Genomic DNA, 18,562 nt, shown 5'->3' with positions numbered 1-18,562 from the left:
GGATACGTTGGAAGTCCACAAGGCCTTGGAATACTGGGGACCCTTGCATGGCTCCATAGTCATGCTCTGGGGATCTCAGAAGGCTGATGCCACGTCTGGGGGTTCCTACTTCATCACGTCACAGGCCAAGGGCAGAAACCCAAGAGTTCTGATCTATGAAGGAACCTAAGCAGTGACCACAGCCTGACCAATCTGCACCCATGACCAGAGAGACCTCGAGCTTCAGAAAACCCGTGGTGAAGATGGGGAGTTATGACCAGGACTGAACTTCTGCCAGCCTGGTTCAAAGGAGGCTTAGAGTCAGTTTTAAGTTGATTTGGCAGAAACAAAAACAAAAAGACTCAGTCCCCTGCTGTACACTGGAAAACTGACTCTTCTAACATGCCTGGGTCTGACGGTAAGAGATGCCACTGTGAATGATCAGTCCCCCTGGGGCAGCAAGGAGGCTGAGCTGGCATCCATGACTGGGAGGTGGAGCTGGAGGGAGAATTCTGACCAGCTAGATCACTAGGAGCCACAGCACAGGAAGGACCTCTGGTGCCAGCTGAACTGAGGTGGGAGGCACTATTGACAGTGGGTTTACGTACTGTACCCAGGACGCAGGGGAGCAACCACACCAGAGCAGAGACTAACCGAGTAAGAAAGAACAGACAGCCCATTGGCATGCTTTTCTACCTGTCTGATAGACTCACAACATAAACCCCCAGGGCAAGATGGGTCCTTATTTGTCATTTTCTCATGCATCTTCAGAAATACAGGCTTACAAATTTGATTTATGTCCAGTAATAAAATGTCTGCTTCCACCACCATTGAGCCAAAGACAGCAGCTCAGCCCCTGGGGTGAAGGTTGCTTTATGTGACATCTGCAGTCAGAGACACTTCAGCCCATTTGGATAGACAGGTCAGAGGGGTGGAAGCTGGGCCCATGTCCCTGTACAGATAGTCCTGCCCGATCCCTGGGCCCTGCACCAGAGCCCATTGGTCACAGACACAGGGTGGCCCTCACAGAGCAGCAACATGGTATTGCCACACACACCTAAGGAAAAGGACAGGAAATTGAAGACACAGTAAGGGACGTAGGGAGGGAGGAGTTTGGTGAACCCACACTGCAAACCACATATACTTCTTCCTCCAAAGCTGGCTCTGCACTCACCTCCTCCCCATGGCCTTCCCAGACTAGGTGCTGCCCCAGCACACATGCAAGCTTAGGGAAGGAGCACCCTTCCCTTCATCTTTTTCATATGCTTCCATTTGTCCCCCAGAACCCTGGAGAGCAATCCAAGAACAGGGGACTAGATCTATTTCTCCCATTGACTTCTCTGTCCTGCACAGAGAACATTCAAGCACACAGTGAGTGAGCTGTCTCTGACTGTTCACCTGACTGAATAGGGAAGATACTAAGACCTCTCCCCCAGGGAGTGCAGATGCATTATGAAGCCTGCATTCCAGTGCTACTTCTATTTCATCTCTTCAGGAAGAGCCAGTGCCTAGAAAATATTGTGGACCTGATAAATAAGAAGTTGCCATCCTTAATATGTAAAGAACTCTGTTAAAGCAACAAGAAACTCCAAATGGCTGCTATGCAATAGTGTCAAAACTTGGAATAGTAAGAGATTGCATACCTCGTGGGGGTTTCCAGCTACAACATCCCCAATTTCCCTGAAATACAAAGAAACTAAACATGAGAAAGTTAAAAGTTCGCTTAATAACTAGGTTCTTTCAGGGAGTTTTGACTCTTGAGGAACTAACTGACCACTTGAAACCTTCAGTTCCTACTAAAAATTGCATAAACCCAATCTTTAACCAGAATCCCTCCCCTTTACTGCCCCAACCTCCACTCCTCCCTAAATTTTTCATCAGAAACAAGAGCTTCAAGTTGAATATTCTCTCTAAGGGATTCTAGAAGATCTAGCCTGGCAAATTTTGAGGAGTTTTCCCATCACCTTACCCCAGGTACCATTCTTCTTCCCTGAGAGCCTGGCTACATGAATCCCTGTTGAAATGGCCTCATGGAGATGAGCCAGCAAGAAATCACAACCCTGTGTGCATGCATGTACCATATGCATGCTGTGCTCTATGTGTATGTATGCAGTATCTGTGTGGTATATGTGTAGTACAGGGGATAAGTTATATAAGGTGGGAGGGGCTCGTGTACTGTGCGTGCTGTGTGTAGTATGTGTTGTATATGTGTAATGTGTGATGTCTAAGTGGTATGTGGTGGATTTATGTTTTATATGTGTGTGTGTCTATGTGTGCACTGTGTTTTGTGCACACTGTGTGATGTGTATTTTGTATGTGTTGTGTACATGTGGGGTGCAGTGTGTGCATGTGATTATACAGTGTGGTGTGTGTGTGTGTGTGTGTGTGTGTGTGTGTGTGTGTGAGCGCTGGGAAGGAGATGGTGCTCTCCCCTACACCCTGCTCTCTGACCTCTGGTGCCCTCCTAGATGGGCGGGACTCCTTATAACCAGGCTACTACTGGCGCCCTTTCTCTCCAGCCTTGACCAACTTTTGCAAGGAAACCCCAGGTGTCCTATAGAACAAAGAGGAGGAGGCAAGAGGTGGACACCCCATGAAGGACTTTGGGACCTGTGATGTTTGACAAATTTCCTCTGGAAATATCAACCAGGAGCAGGTCACCCAGTGATGTTGCCCCAGCATCTGTGTGTAGCCATTCCCCTCCGCTGGCCCAGTGCGCAGGCAACCCTGCCCCACCACAGAGTGAAACAAGACTCACAGGGCCTTGGCCTTCTTCTCAGAGAACACCCTCAAGCAGAAGTCGCCATCCTTGAAGGGTTCAAAGGTAGAGGGCACCACCAGGTACTCCCCAGGGGGCAGCCGAGCACGGCCAGACACCTCCCGCAGGTTGACATAGGTACTGGAGTGAGCGGAGGGCTGGTGATCAAGGAAGAAGTCCCTGCCCAGGTGCACATCTGTGTGATTCTCCAGCTGTAAGCAAGAGGCAGAATCAATTTCTTTCTAAATCCTGGAAGATGAAAGTTAAGAGTTGGGTTTTATAGTGCTGATTTAGGGATCGTTGGTTTTTAATACCACTCTGAGAATCAGGCCTTGAATTCTGTCATGAACTCACTGGGTGTCAATCATCAAGTGTATTTGGAGCCAGGCCCTGTTGGAGGCACTGACCTTGCCTGCTTGACAGTGGCTGGACCTTTTGCTCTCTGAACCTCCCCAAAATGAAAGGTTGAGCCCAGGGCCTCTGGTGTGTGCTGTTTAGATTGCTTTCCTCCTAATTCCAACACTCTTACTCAGCAACTGTCCCTGCAGATATGACAGTGACCTTCTCAGTACAGACCCTAGGCTGGAAAGTGAGGTTTGATCCTGGTCCTCAAACACAAGTTGCCAGATGGGCCACTCACCCTTGACTACCTGGGAAAATTGTTCAGCAAGGTGGCTGAGGTGGCCAGGCCGGGGCCCAAGGAGACAGCTCTGAAGGAGGCAGGCAGAGGAGGCAGTCTCTGCCTGCCCAGTTTGGGTCCCTCTTGGCCTCTTCAGGGCCTAGTTCTCCTCCCAGAGGGGAAGACACTCCCTATGACCCCCTGCCATCTGTTGTGGGGAAGGGAGAGGTTATTAGTATGTGGTACAGGCTAATTAGTGACTGCAGAGTGCTCTGAAAACACAGGTGCCACCATTGTTATTGCTCTAATTAAGCCTCCCATAGCACTGTATCTTTATGATCAATCTTCATCATGATGCTGTGACAGAGGGCAAGTACTGAGAAGCTGCAAGGTCTATGACTTCTATGTGACCTGAATCTAGAATGCCCACCCTGGAGTGGGCTGTGTCCATACATGGTCACCAGACCCTTCTTGGACCACAGATCTGCTAAGCAGGGGAGGAAAGTAGGGCCACCTGTCCCCACTACCCTGGCCAGCACTTCACAGGAATCCCCCAGGCAGTCCCTGCTGACTCAGCAGTCATGGTGCTTGAGATTCCCACTAAAAATATTTATACTCTGGGCAAAAGAATGCTGGGGGCACAGTCAGCAAGATCATGACTAAGGTCTAAGTGTCATGAGTTACATGTATTTGTGTGTGTGTGTGTGTGTGTGTGTGTGTGTGTGTGTGTGTGTGTGCAATTCTGGAAATGAAACCCAGGAACTCACACACCTTAGGCAAATGCTCTACCACTGAGTTATACTCCCAGTCCTAACTGAATGCTATTCTTGCCATCCCTGAAGATAACAGGGGAGAGAGAGGGACTCTGCAGAAGACAATAATAAGTAGTACTGAAATGGGGAAGCAATGAGGAATGAAATTGACCAAATTATATTGTGCTGTTGTGTACATGTACAAATATGTAATAATGAATCCCACTATTATATATAATTATTATGCACCAATAAAAAAAGAGAGAGAGAGAGAAAGAAATGGAGAAGTAAACTCCAGTTGGGTTGAGCTGGGAAAGAGGCAAGCTGAGTTTCAGGGTGGAGCAGGTTAGAGAAGCCCTGATTGGGAAGTTGGTGTGGGAATTGGAGACACTACAATAAGAGCTAAGTCCCCTCTTCCCACAAGGGACCACACACAAGCTGGTGCAACAGGTCCCTGGTCCTCAAATCTCTCGACATGACTCAGGAGGAAAAGGACAGGAATCCAGCAGGTTTAACTGATGGTACTTCTCAAAGTGTGGGAGCAGACCAGATGAAGCCTAGGGGAAATGCAAATTATGGAGCCTAAGACCAACAAAATCAGAAACTCCAGGAATTGGGCTCAGTCACCTGTGCTTTAGCAAGCCTTCCAAGGGATTCTGAGGCAACTTCAAATTTGACAACCTTTGACCTGAAGACTCACTGACACTTGGAGAATACCAGATCCACAGGGGCACATTAAGGGAACCATGAGGTGCTCTTGAGGAAAGTTCCACTGCGTGTGTGTACATGACCCCGAGCTCATATAAATGGGGCATTTCTGATGGGAAACACCATCAACTGTATTTAACTCAGGTTTATTTTTAATTTTAGTAGTGAAGAGGCGTTCACTCTGAATCATCCTTATGCCCTTGTCTGTTCCCTCCAAAATAAAATGCATTTGTGATCCATGGGCAGGGTAAACCAGTAGGCTCTAACCTTGGTACTTTTTATAGGTTTGGGGTCTGTGAATTTGGGTTCTGTTGGTATATACAACATCACTGGACAAGCTTGAGAACCTGGAAAAGTAGGAGGAAGGCTGCAGTAGGGCAGATGCAGCGCTACATAATTGACTCCAGAGTGAACAATGGGTCTCAGCCTTGGCTGTACAATGGAATCACATGGGTCGTTTACAAATCTATGATGCCTGGATCCTCCATTCCTGCCCCAGAGATCCTGATATAACTGAGATGGGATGTAGGCTGGGCATTGACTTTTTAAAACTCTTCAGTTATAACCAAGGAGACCATCACTAGCATGTGCAAGGGCCTCACTTTGTGCTGACTGCAGTCTCACAATGAGTTATGCAGGTTTCCTCCCAGGATTGCTGCCTCAACGAGCTGAGGTGGATGGGAGAGTGGGTGAAACCTGGGATGGCAGAAGAAATTCCAGACAGAAGTGTGACAATGATAATATGGCTCCCTAACCCGGTGGAAAGTACTGAGGCCCAGGAAAAGCAGAGAGCTAAGAAGGTAAACTTGGTACTTTCTTTTCTTACCAGAGATCAGGCCATTTATTTCTGTTGGCCAGGTAAATAGGAATCTAAGTTGTGTTATAATCATCTTGTTCAGACCAGAACATCAGACACACAAGGGGCAAAGATAACCACTATTCCCTTCCCAGGGAACATGGTAGGTGGGACTTGGGCTTATCTTTACCAACCCTCAGGGTACCAGTTCACTGGATCACGTGAGTCCACAGGAGAACGGGCTTCCATTATAAGAAGCAGTTGGTGCTGTGGGACAGGCACCCAATCTCTTTCTTACCAAAGGAAGGATGTCTCTGTCAGTACAGTACTCACATACCTCCTTGGGGACCTACAGGACAGAAGACAAAAGCAGGTTACCTGAGAGCTCAAGATCCTCCCTATGTGCTTTTGCATTCCTCCCTAGGTTTTGTAGATGGTAGAGTTTCGCAGCTTTAGTTGGTGCTGAAGTGAGTAACTAGTCAGCATTTCTGAGTCTGGACAATTATAATGAATTTCAAGACCTTTCACAAACTACTGAGTCCTAGAAATCTGGGTGTGGAGGGCAGGTTCTACTTTTTTCACTTTTTTTCTAGTTGTATAATCTACCAGGATCCCAGGTTCTTCAAGAGTAATAAACTTCAGGCTCAAATAAGAGCTAATATCTTCTTACAAACCTACAGACCTGGCCCACCAGATCAAGGTCTGGGACAGAGAAGGGGTCTCACTCAATTTGAGCCAAAATTTTGTCCTTCCCTTGGTCATCATAAGTGATCCAAGAATAGGCATGCGACCCAAGTTCTAGCAAAAAAATTCTCTAGGATTTTTGCAACTGGAACTAAGGAAAGAAGCCCCTTCCCTCATGCTGGTGATATTACAGGATAAAGACCTTTACAATATTTATCCTGGAAAAGAGCATCAATAGTAAACAGGAGATGTGGAGAAAAAGAGTCATAGTAGCATCCGAGTCCCTTGTCCCAAGTGTCCCTCTCCTTCCCTCAGTCTGATCAAATGAGGTGGTAAATTTCTTTTTCACTAACTTAGTTTGATTTAGGCTCTCTTATTTCAACTGGAAATGTTGACTCCCACAAGAGATGAGTTCTCAGATCCAGAATGGGAGCCCTGTCATGCCCAGAGCTCCTGTGTTAGACTAGGGAAGAGGACTCCAATCCCCACGTGTCCTTTTCCCTCCTTTTTCCCTATCACACAGGCTGTTCAAAGGAGAAGAGCAGGGCAGGCACTGCTGTTGGTGAAGGTCAATGGGCAACTGCCTACAACTCTGAGAAACAACAAAATGAGGGGAAATTGGGACCAGCGAGCATCCACTTGTCATTGGCAGCAAACATGAAACAGTCTGGGATCACTGTTCCTCCTTTAATTTTGAGTTGAAACCAAAATCATCCATGCAGAACCCCTGACTGTCTGGGAAAGCAGAGTCCCCTACAGAAATCTCCCTCTCCACTCCAGGCCTGAAAGCAAGGGCTTTTCCCCACCCCGGCAGGGGCTTTCCTAACTACCTTGGCAGTCTTTTCATTAAAAGCTCAACCACTGCAGCTACTGTCAATATGCTCCAAATTCACCCCGCCAACAGTCACTGGGCAGGAACTGAGACAGGCAAGTGCAGGGAGACAGAAGAGAAGGTCTTAGCCATTGCCCATGGAGAGATGGGAAGAGACAACCATCTAGGAAGTGCAGAATCCTGAGTGCAAATGACAGGCCTGCCTGGCAGGAGCCTATTGTCACTGCAGGAAGATGAAAGGGAGAGAGAGAAGACAGGAGGAGGAGGGCTCTTTAGCCTTCAGGAATTCCTGGTTGCTTCTCTATAGGTGGCAGGTTTTTATCCTCAAACTAGACTCCAGTTTCAGTTAAGGCCAGAGAAAGAAGATGCAGGGATAAGAGTATGGCATCCCTAAAACCCCAGTTACTCCCTACAACCCCAGCTGCTCCTTATAGCCTCAGCTACTCCCTACATTCATTCCCTCAACCTAATTTTAACATTGCTTCTGTTCACAAATGTCAGCCCCTATATTATATGCCTCTTATCAGAAGAAAGACCATGGATCACATACATGAGAGTATTTCATAAGCAGCTATAATTTGATGCCTGAAGAACGGGCATGTTTTATGTATTATTTATGAGTGCAAATACCATATCACACAATGCTATCATGAAATGAATACTATGTAAGGTAGACTCGATGGATTGAGTACTGGAGGCACTATCTCTTGAGTAGCTACCTCACCCTGTCAGTTGACTGTTCTCTCTCCAAAACCGCTACTTACTTTCAAGCTGTTGAGAAGCACATGGCACTTCCTCAGGCTAGAATGTTCTCCCTTCTTCACCTTTGAAATCTAGGTCATCTTTTGAATCTCTGATCAAAGGCTCCTTCTGCATGAAGCTAAGGATCCCCCAGCCCACCACGTTGGTCCCAATCATAGCAGATGAGACCTGCCTAGTGGTGTGTGTGTGTGATTTTCCACACTAAATGGTAGGCACTCTGAGGGCAGTAACCTTGTGATATTCCTGTGTGTCCCCAACTTTCAGCTCCACATGGGGTACATAATAGATGCTCACTGAAGTTTGTTATATTGATATTCATATAAAAAGTGCCTTCTTAGGTTTTTATACCTGTAAGCAATGAGTCTGGTTTTGTAGTATTTACATTTTAGTTGGGGCTAGAAGAGCTAATCAGGAATAGAATTGTAATTTATTTATTTGCAATTCTTTATCCTGCCATCAGGCAGCAATTGTTCCAAATACCAGTCCAGCAACATAACACACACACACACACACACACACACACACACACACACACACACACATGCCCTAAACTCTAAGGTCCTAAGTTCCAGAATAGACAGATTAAGGGATGGGGGAGGATGGTATGAGTTTGGCAATTGCACTTTTCTTTTTTTCATGCATTAATTTATACTGAGATGTTGGGCCATTGAGTCTCCTGCCAGCTTTTAGTCTTTTGATTAGAATTGCAATTTTTGTCCCATGAAATTCATTTTTAACAAAAATTAAAAATAAAAATACCATAAATCCCCCTGGAATTTGTTTTAAGAAATCTGCCTATATGAAGTAGATTCCAGTTTCTTCCTTACTAGGTCATCAAGACCTAAAATTCTCATTTTAATACATCTGTGAGGTTAAGTTCACAGAAGGGTGGTTACCAAGGGCAAAAACTGGCATATTGAGCCACAGGCTGAAGGTCAACAGCAGCACCAGTTGTGTTCCCCAGTCCAGAGACATTAGAACCACAAACGGCCATGTGTCCCCAAACTATGCCTTGTATGTTCCAACAAATGTCTCCAGGTTGCCTACAGTGGGAAGAAGGGGGTTTATATCTTCAGCTCCTATATCTAACCTCCTTCTCCTTAGTGATGCCTCTTATTTGCCTATGTCACCTCAAGTGCCTTTTGCCCCCATGTTCTTATCTATGGTTACCTAAGACGCATCTAATAAATAAATTTACAATGAGTTCTCAATTAATAGGCAAAGTTTAAGGAATTGCACATCTCAGTGTTAACAACAGAGACTTGAGCCATAGGAATGAATCTCTAATTGTGGAATTCAGGCCTCAGTAAGGTCATTGAGAGAGGTACTTAGGGGAGCAAAGACAATGCTTGATCAGGAAGATTCGAGCAATAGCAAAGATACAGTTCAATTATGGGCCAACACATCATACCAAAGACATGAAGAGTACGATAAAAATGACCCCAACTCTTCAATACCTGGTAAATGGCATAGCCGATGCTAAGCATGCCCTGCCCTATCTTCTTCTGTCGCCTGCGATTTTTCTGCATCAGACCCAACAGCACCGTACAGCAGGGTTCACCAACTCCCTCCTCCTGGTCCTCATCTGCCTCGTCCAAATGGATTTTGAACTGTGGATTGGTCCAGTAAGTAGCTAGAAATTGCCCAGTAATGTTGGTTCCATTGTGGGGGGTGGGGGGGTTAGGAGATGAAGAAGAATAAAATAAAAGAGAAGAACCTTGGTTATCCCATTGAAAGCATAACTCTGGTCAAGCTATTCCTGCTAAACAGGCCTCAGAAAGTGTTCTCTAAAGGTGGTCAGGCCCTTCTCCTCCCTCCCTCCACCCCACTCATGAGCAGACTCATCCTGTAGTACTGGGAAAGTTTGTACTTGTCCTTTCATCCACCCAAGCATTCAATCAAAGCCAGCCCTGCTTGACTGAGAATATTCCAGTTCCCAGGATCCCAGAGTTACCCTGGGCTGCACTAGGAGGTAACATCCAAGTCCCACTGGGGAAACAGTTAATAACTCCTTGTCCCCAGCTCCTGGGCTGTGGAGACAAACCCCGGAGGAAGGGAGATATCATGAAGAAAGCATGTCTGGGACAGAGGAGGACAAAGTCCCAGAAGAATCTAGCTACCGAGGAGGGCTCCCAAACAGATAGACTGACTGGCATGTGTTCTCCCTCAGAGAAGAACCCAGATTCAGATCACAGCCCAATGCAGCCCTGAGAACAAATTCTCTGTCCATCAGTCCAAGGACCTCATGTGATGGTGACAGTATTGCAGCCCATTGATGAGACACACTTCCTTTCAAGAGAAAGTCATTTAATTACGTATAAGGAATCATGCAATCAAAAAGCATTCCTACACACCACCTATGAATATTTAAGAGGAATCCTTCATTTTAAAGATGAGTTTAATTTAAAAAAAAAAAAAAAAAACTCTCTAGGTAGTGACTAGACAAGCCAAGGCACAGAGAAGTGAAAAGAATCATCTGAGGGCACCCAGCAATTCTATGACAGAGTTCAGAGTAGAGGATAATTGAAAAGGATCAGCCTGACAGTGGCTCTAGGCGAGGGCCTCAATGGTTTCAATAATGATGTGCCCTGGAGGGAAGAACGGAGCAGAAGAGGGTGGTTGGTTTTTGAACTTTGTATTTTGGTTTTTATTGTTGTTGTTGTTTAGCTTTTGAGTTTTTTGCATCCTCTAAGTGAAGACCCAACTTCATGAAATACCAATAGCACTCCCCGGTGACCTAGAGTCATTGGTTATTTTTTTCTTAACAGTAAGATTGTTTATTCAGTTCCACCTCCTCAGAATCTCCACTTCCAGATTTTTGATTTGCGGCACAAGGGTATGGATTTTAAAGCCAACTATCTGTAGATTCCAGGGGAGATAGAAAATTCGGTAATCTTCTATACTTACATCATTACCAAAGGGCAAGAACAATCCATCTCTTCCTGACAGCTAGTTGGCAGCACAGATGGGATTATGATTTGATACATGCAGATACGTTGGGCACCCCCTACAGTTCTGAGCTCCCAAAATGATCCATGCGAATTTCCTCTACATTTTCTAAGAGCTTGCTAATGGTGAGCATATTTTAATTTCTCCCAAATGCAACATTACTGCAATCCCTACATTTTTTGTTTACTCCTTAGCAGTACTGGAGGAAGAGAATGGGCCATAAAGATAACCCATCCCATTTGTACGATGCTACACAGTTTACAGAGCACTTCCCTATGCGCCCTGTGTTAAGATGCTCACTGAGACCCAAGTAAGGTTGGAAGTTAAGAATTATCACCCCATTCTGAGGATTAAAAAACTGAAACTTAGGGAAGGGAAATGTCCCTCCCAGGGGCTCACAGCTGTTCAGCTAAGCAAGAGGGGCAGGACACAGACTCCTCTCATTCCTGTCCGCCCAGCATTCTGGTTTCTGCCACCGGAAATGGGAGCTCTGATTGGATAAGGATGGAAGAGAACTTGTCAAGCCTCCAGACTGTATCCACCTGGTATTTTATGATAATGCCCCTTCCTGCACTGAGCTTCATGCTGGAAGATCATGACTGGCCCCACCCTGAGCATCCTGCTAAGTCAATCAACCCAAATCAACACACAACAGCAAACCCGGCAGGGAGTGTGGGGGAGGTACAAAGTGAAGACAGCAGGTTTAGCTTTCCTTCATTTCTCCTTAAGAGATGTGGAGTCATTTTTCAGAGATTCTTCGTCAGGTGCTGCCTCAGCAGATTCAACCTAGGAGGAGCCTATATATGTACATATTAGTGATCTTTTGTGAACCGGATAAGGCGACCCCCCTTTAATAAGATGAGGACCCAGGTTAGTGCAGAAGCAATGTTTTGCACCAGACTCTCCCTGCAGGGGGGCCCCAGTGACTCCCATAGGAGTTCAAGGTGACCACACGCATGCACTGTGTGTGGCTATCCCCGACTCCCCCTGTCTCACCACTCCATCTCTGACTAAGATGCCCACACAAAGCAAACCAGCTCCTCTGTGGGGTGCAGCCTATAGACACAGCAGATGTTGGGCCCATGTTCCTCTGCAGGGAAGCCCAGGAGAATAGGTCTTAGCCAAGAACAAGAAAGCACATCCTTTGTAGGTAGATGTTAGTAGGAAGCACACCCTTTGGAGGCAGGGGCAGGTGGGCAAAGCAGGGCTGATTTGAAGCTGAATGAGATCAGGCCACCCATTCTTGCTGCCCTGGCCTCTGAGCCTGGGGACAAGCAGGCCCTCAAGTCCAAAGGAATTATCCCAAGATTAGCATATGAAGTCACCCAACTCAGGGAGGACACGCCAGGCAGCCCTCCACCTTACCTGGGTAGTTCTGGCAGCCACCAGCGGTGGAACCCCGGGTCCAGCGGCCATTGAACAGCACCAGGTTCCATTTGTGCACCTCCTCGCTGCTCAGAGAGTCTGGGGAAAGGTTGCAGATCTCCAGGCGGGAGAACTGCTTCAAGAAATCTGAAAATGACATCCTGAGGAGACAGAGGAACCCAAGGACTCTCAGTCAAGGGAGCCAGGCTAGAGGGGTGATTAAAGGCACACCCACTAGAAGAGTCCTGTGAGTGGTCCTAGAGGCTAAGGGCTCACAGAATCTGTTCAACAGTCCACTGATAGGAACATGCAAACACTACCATCCAGATTCCTCGCCATGGTTAGCATCCCCACTCTTAGAGAACCCCGCTTACATACCTACCAGCCACATAGTCAGGTCTCAAACTGGAAGAGCCCCCTGGAGGTGATGTGAACACAGCTCCTGCCTCTGGGCTGGGTTAAGTCTAAGTCCATAGGAGTTTCCTATTTAATTCTCAGTGATATTCAGCATATATATGTCCCCTAAGTCCTACCAAGTACAAAGGGGATCCTTTTCATCTTCCCTAGCCTCTAGCAAAGGAAGTAGTCCTATTATGATGGAAAGGTGAATCTTAGATGTCAAGAACCAAAAGTAGAACTCTCTGCTCATTGGAGGTAGATGGGCTCATGGGCTCATGGCTCGAGGCCCAGATATAGTGATTTGGGTGCTTTAGATATGTGAATATAGAGGTAGAATTATACTAGAGCAAAAGGTGGGTGAAGAATGAAAGACACCATGACCAAGACCATGTCCCATTCCTGGAAGATTTGGAGATGGGCTGTACCCATATCAGAACTTGGAATGGAGTCACAACTAAGTGGCTAAGCAGCCTCTTACCAGAACTCGCCGTCCTCAGCTTTTCTGTCCAGCAATATCTTCTGCCTGGGATCTATGTAGTTCCACTCAGGTGCACTGGATGGGGCAGAGGGTGGAGCAGAAGTGGTCATTCCTGAGGGACAAGCTATATACTGCATCAAGAGATCCCCCTAAGGGCCAGAAATGGAGGTATCAAAATACTGCAGGTAGATAGGCAGGCAGGACCTAGGTGGACTCTGGACATGAGGCCAGGACCTGGACACCAGCAGGTAACCTTGTGCATGCAGCAGAAGCATTATGGACCTGTCTCACCGTCACTCTCTGGACAAGTTTTACATTTTCATTTAGGACACCCAGGCCCCTGACCACAGGAATGAGGAAATGCAGGAGAGGAGATACAAGAGGTCTGGTGACAAGAAGGGCAGGCACTCCAGTACCCACTAGACAGTTGTCATTCTGGTCCATCTATCAGTCTGGGGTGAATATATTGTAAGAAGGTCTGGCCAGTTTGGGGTACATGGAAAGAGCCTGCAAGAATAACCGACAGGCCCAGCTTTATGGCAACTTCCCTGAAGGAGTGTCACCCTGTGAGGCCTCCTGCTGTTGACCTTTCCTTGACACTATCCACATACTTTGTTCAAAAGCCATCTCCAGTTTATCTGACCTTTACAAAGGTAGGTTTTCCTGAAATATGTATGCAACATCTAAATAACTAAGCAGTATCAAGATCCACTTAAACACACACACACACACACACACACACACACACACACACAAATCTCTTCCCTGAATATTTTCAACAAAACCCAACCTCTTCCTGTCCCAGCATAGAAGCTGAGGCACAGCCAAGTCTAGCATCCCCTAGAGCTGGCCTCCAATGCCCCAGGAATTAGCAGAAGAGTTTGGGGGACTTCTTAAATTCAATTGAAACACTCATTTAATCAAAACTGGATCTCAGAATGTGCTTGTTATAAATAAAGATTAGGGAACGAGTTGGAGAATTTCAGATTTAAATCTCCCAGTTGGTTTTTACAAACTTGAAAAAAAAAAAAAAAAAAGCAAAATCAATCTAGACATTGGGCTGATTTTAGGGATGTCATTTCAGAGATTCGGCACCCTCTTTCTCCAACAGCCAGTATATAAATATCCCAAGCTGTGTCTAGCTTGGTAGAACCTCCAGGACTTGACTCCACCTACCCCCCACACACCCCAGCCCTGGGGCCTTTCCCAGCCTGTCAGGAACTGGGTAGCCTCAGGGAAAGGAGATAAAGTCAAGCAAACCCTTTTGGTGTCTTTGTGAATGGCTATTGGTGAAAATGAACAAAGCCTGGGGTTTCTATTTCATTCAGTCATGTCATCCATTTAGGGCAGTTAACAGAATTGAAGTTTTGGGGTATGCTCAATGTTAGGCAGTGGAGTGGAAACTCTCATCAGGAAGCCCATCTGTGGCCCTTCCTGACACAGGCCTGGAGGAAAGTTCTGTAGCTCTGAGAAGTAATAAGCAGTAATTATGTTTAATTAAATGTGATAAAGTTCTTTCTTAAGGCCCTGTGACATCACAGAATATGGACAGACAGAATTGGGGGTACACTCAAGGCTTAACGATTTATTAGGAGAGGGTATAATGGTGACAATTTTCATATCTGGTGTCTCTTTATTAATAAGACTTGTGCCTTGTAATTCCTTCCCAAGCCCCAGCCTTTCTCCCCTGGGCCAGCTGTGCTAACTTGACAGAAACCACCCCATGCCTTCCCCATCCTCCTGTGTCATTGAGACATCAATTCCAGGATGCAGCTGTCCTGGGACATCACCATTTCTGAGTAACTTCCCCTCAAGCAGAGAGGCTGCCCTCCAGTCAATGATCAATACCCACCCAGGTCATGAGTTCATGGGCGACACACCCATTCATCACTGTCTGTCTGGGGCCATGACTCCCAGGATCAAGTTCTATTCTCCCAGCCTCCTCATTTCCTCTCAGAGCTGAGGGGCTTGGCCTGTCAGAGAATCCAATGTTTGTGGAGTGGAAAGATCAGATTGTGAATGATCGATCTGACCACCAAGGTGTAGTAGGAAGAAAACAGGTAAACCATTGAGCACTAAGCAAAATTCAATGGAGCTGCTAAAATCTCAAATGCCAAATCAGAAATTTATAATCAAAGACTTTGCTTTTTTCCAGCCTGGAACCATTTAATACTCTCTTCTGAATAGGCCATGTGATTTTGGGACAGTAAGTGCTGCAGAACTCACTATGATCTTGGTCTCATTGTTGTGTTTCACAAGACCTTCACTGTGGAGGGAGGTAAGGACTGGGGAAGGTAAAGAGGAACCTACTCATCGCTCCAGGCTCCTGTCCACTCCACCTCACCCCATGGATTCCTGAGTCTGATCAGTTTCTCTGGGCAGCCACGGAAATCCACCTGCAAGGTCCACACACACAAAAGCAATTGCTGTCTGCACCTGGGAAGATTTGCATGAAATTTTTCACATATCCCTAACTGACCACACATTTATTTTCTTTCAACACATATTTTCAGGCTTTGCCAAGTGCTCTATTTTTCACAATTTGAATAAATGAAGAGTGAGTTGAGCGCAAAATCAAGTTTATGTCTGCTTTAACTTGGATTTAGATTATATGGTTGACTAAGGTTGAGACATCGTGATACACCCTCTGAACAAATGCCAATAGCACAGCAGTTAATATTCATTAAGTACATATGGACTAGGCACGGTGCTAAGCATTTCAAATGCATGATTGCCTCATTTAAATCTCAGAACAATCTTGTGAGGTGGGCACTATTATTATCTTCATTTTGCAGTTCAAGAATCTGAGACATAGAGATGCTCAGTTTTCAAAGACTACCTAGTTAGTAACTGGTAGATGTAAGATGGAAACCCAGAAAATGTGTCTCCAAAGCCCAAGAGCTGGGCTACCCATTGCATTTCTTTTTTGGCAATGGTCATTGGAAAACTCAAAGCAAAATAATTTCTCAATGATAACACTATCTTTAGCCTAGATTGATATATCTTACCTTAGTTGCATGGACTGATTGTGTCCATACTTTCTATGGTAAACCATCTCCAAATGTTTTTGGAAATAGTCAGAACATAAGAAATAAAATTAATGAAAATTATAGTCCAGGCTTCCAACTACTTGGGGTAGAGAACAAGAAATACCTGCATGCCTTCTCATTATTATAGCCCACGCTGAAAATGAAAGTGGGAATTTATCTTTTTTCTTTTGGGGGATCCTATGCATGTCCACTGTTTTACTTACACAAACAGACTTCTTGAAATGAGTATAGAATCTAACTGAAAATTTCTACCATTTTCCTGGCCACACTCAACAGAGAAGTTGCATTTAATTAGAACTCATAGAGGTGCAGCTCAGAGGCGTTAAGTAACCCCTCCACAAGAGTGTGAAAATCAGAAGGGCCCTCATAATGAGCAAGAACTAAGGGCACATTTGTGGCATCAAGGGCTCTGTGCAGCCAAGAAACCCCCTTCCCCAGCAGGGTAGGAAGCCCCAAAGCCAACTCTAAACCTCTTAAGTGACTTCCTGTCTCTTCTCTCAGGTACGTCCTGGATTTGAGGTAACAGCATTTCACATCGCCTTCCCCTCCTCCCACCCAATTTTACCTCTTCAACTCCAGTAACAGAGTATGCGTGACTCTTAACCAGCTTCTGGCTGGTGATGTCTTCTGCTTCGGCTGCGTTGGAGACCTGGGTTGAGAAGAAAGTCCACTCAGGTAGATAACCTGACCTCTTTGGTGCCATCCCTTTCCAAGGACACACTACAAAGCCAGAGGGCCCCAATGTGGGACTGGCAAAGCAATGAGCCTCAGGTAAATAGAGCCGTCTCCATTCAACACTCTTTAATTAAGCCAGACAGGTGTGATGTGGGTGCCAAGCTGGGAGTATGACTTACCAGTCATTAAAACACCAGCAGGCATTTATTCTCTGTGAGTATCCCTCTGCTGCACAAAAAAAACTACCCGTTATGCCAGCAAGAGAGAAAAGGAAAGCAGATGACAATAGACCCTTGAGGTGGGTGGCCTCCAGCCCCTGGTCTCTTTGGCCACCTTGGAACTCCAAACAGGCAATCCTCCTATCGAGTCATAACACTTGCCTGCTTTCAGAACCTCTTCCCTTTTCTTCAGGGATCTCCAAGTCCGTTAAGTATAGTCGGTCATATTTGTTTTCCAAAATCTCAAGATTATTTAGCAAAAAGAGAGTAACATATCTAGAGTCTAGGATCCAGGGAGTAAGACTATGTTCTCCAGGCAATTCCTGCAGCACTAAAGAGGTTCTACCAGCTAGGGGGAAATCAGGGCTCCTAGAATATGACAAACCCACTTCTATCCATTACTCAGGTCTTAACCAGCTCACATGTGCTGCAGACACCAGACTTGCCCATTAAATCCCAGACTGTTTGTCAAAGCCTTCCCCGGCTTCGCCCTCCCTGTCCAGTCCCTTCTCTACCACACCTGGGGAGAGGGAACAAAGAGAAGTATCCTGGCTCACATCAATGGAGCAACCCAGTAGAGACCCTGCACGGAGGGCTTTTCGGATGATATGATACAGATTGGCCGGTGGCTTCTTCAGGTCATAAAACTCAGAGATACCGCCCGTGAAATCCTCAAATCCCTCCATGGTGGACCCTCCAGCAAGAGCCTCATAAGAACCATTGAGCCTGTTGGAAAAGAAAGAAAACACACCATCCACAGTCACTTGCAACCCCAGCAAGAGGACTCCAAGGGTTGAGGGAAAAGACGATGCTTTGACTTGTAGTCTAGAAGGTCAAGGAGGGATCTTTGCCAATTTTGACTCTGGGTCAGGAAGGGACTTAGGCCACTGTTTCACAAGGTCAGTTTGGCATTTCACTAGCAATGGATCTCACACTACTTCTCTCCAGGCCACATACTCTTTTGCAAAGCCAAGAGCAACCCTTCCACAGCTGACCCCAACCGCTTAAGTTTCTGGAAGTTTCTAGGGACAAGGGAGACCCTCTCTAAATACTGAGAGGCATCTGCTGAGGCTTACTTAGGGAATAGGACTGGAATGAAACTGGATTGCAGAAAGAGGTATCAGTAAATGAAATGCATTCAAAGAACCCAAAAGTAGTCTTCGAACATTGAAAGCCAATGAGAACAACGGCTCCTGAGGAAAGGGTGGAACGTTGTTGATTTGGGTACCTAAGTACATTCGCTTTCTTCTTCATCATCATACCGTTTAAAACTCACATTGGGCTGGGTTGTAGCGCAGTGGTAGAGGGTTTGCCTAGCAGGTGTGAGGCACAGGATTCGATTCTCAGCACCACATATAAATAAATAATTTTTTTTACAAAACTCACAATGCCCTAAAATTTATCTTGGAGTTTTAAAGAGAAAAAAGCTAAGATCTAGAGAGGCAAGGCAGTGTGTCCATCATCCACACATTGTGGGACAGAGATGAGGTTTTAAACTCCCTGATCAAATTTCCATTTCTCTTCATTCCTGAGGGATG

At 46.0% G+C, this 18,562-nt stretch overlaps 1 protein-coding gene across 3 annotated transcripts in view; it reads right to left on the bottom strand.

Annotated features, from left to right (window-relative positions):
- The window catches only part of CAPN8 (calpain 8), a 74,104-nt gene that overhangs the window by 15,723 nt on the left and 39,819 nt on the right, over positions 1 to 18,562 (bottom strand). The window contains exons 5-13 of one of the 3 annotated variants that reach the window (XM_079106687.1): positions 17,582 to 17,750; positions 16,697 to 16,780; positions 15,392 to 15,477; positions 13,082 to 13,156; positions 12,205 to 12,365; positions 9,348 to 9,523; positions 5,950 to 5,961; positions 2,738 to 2,949; positions 1,623 to 1,659 (exon numbers count right to left, since the gene is read on the bottom strand). In XM_079106687.1, coding sequence (XP_078962813.1) covers positions 1,623 to 1,659; positions 2,738 to 2,949; positions 5,950 to 5,961; positions 9,348 to 9,523; positions 12,205 to 12,365; positions 13,082 to 13,156; positions 15,392 to 15,477; positions 16,697 to 16,780; positions 17,582 to 17,750 — 1,012 coding nt within the window. Of the gene's footprint in view, positions 1 to 1,622; positions 1,660 to 2,737; positions 2,950 to 5,949; positions 5,962 to 9,347; positions 12,366 to 13,081; positions 13,157 to 15,391; positions 15,478 to 16,696; positions 16,781 to 17,581; positions 17,751 to 18,562 lie in introns of those variants that run through there. The other 2 variants (XR_013758191.1, XM_079106686.1) reach the window with 2 other exon arrangements.

The sequence above is a fragment of the Sciurus vulgaris genome (assembly GCF_902686455.1).
Source record: "Sciurus vulgaris genome assembly, chromosome: 12".
NCBI classification, from domain to species: domain Eukaryota; kingdom Metazoa; phylum Chordata; class Mammalia; order Rodentia; family Sciuridae; genus Sciurus; species Sciurus vulgaris.
Note: the sequence above shows the minus strand (reverse complement) of the source record. Positions and strands in the feature narration are given on the sequence as shown.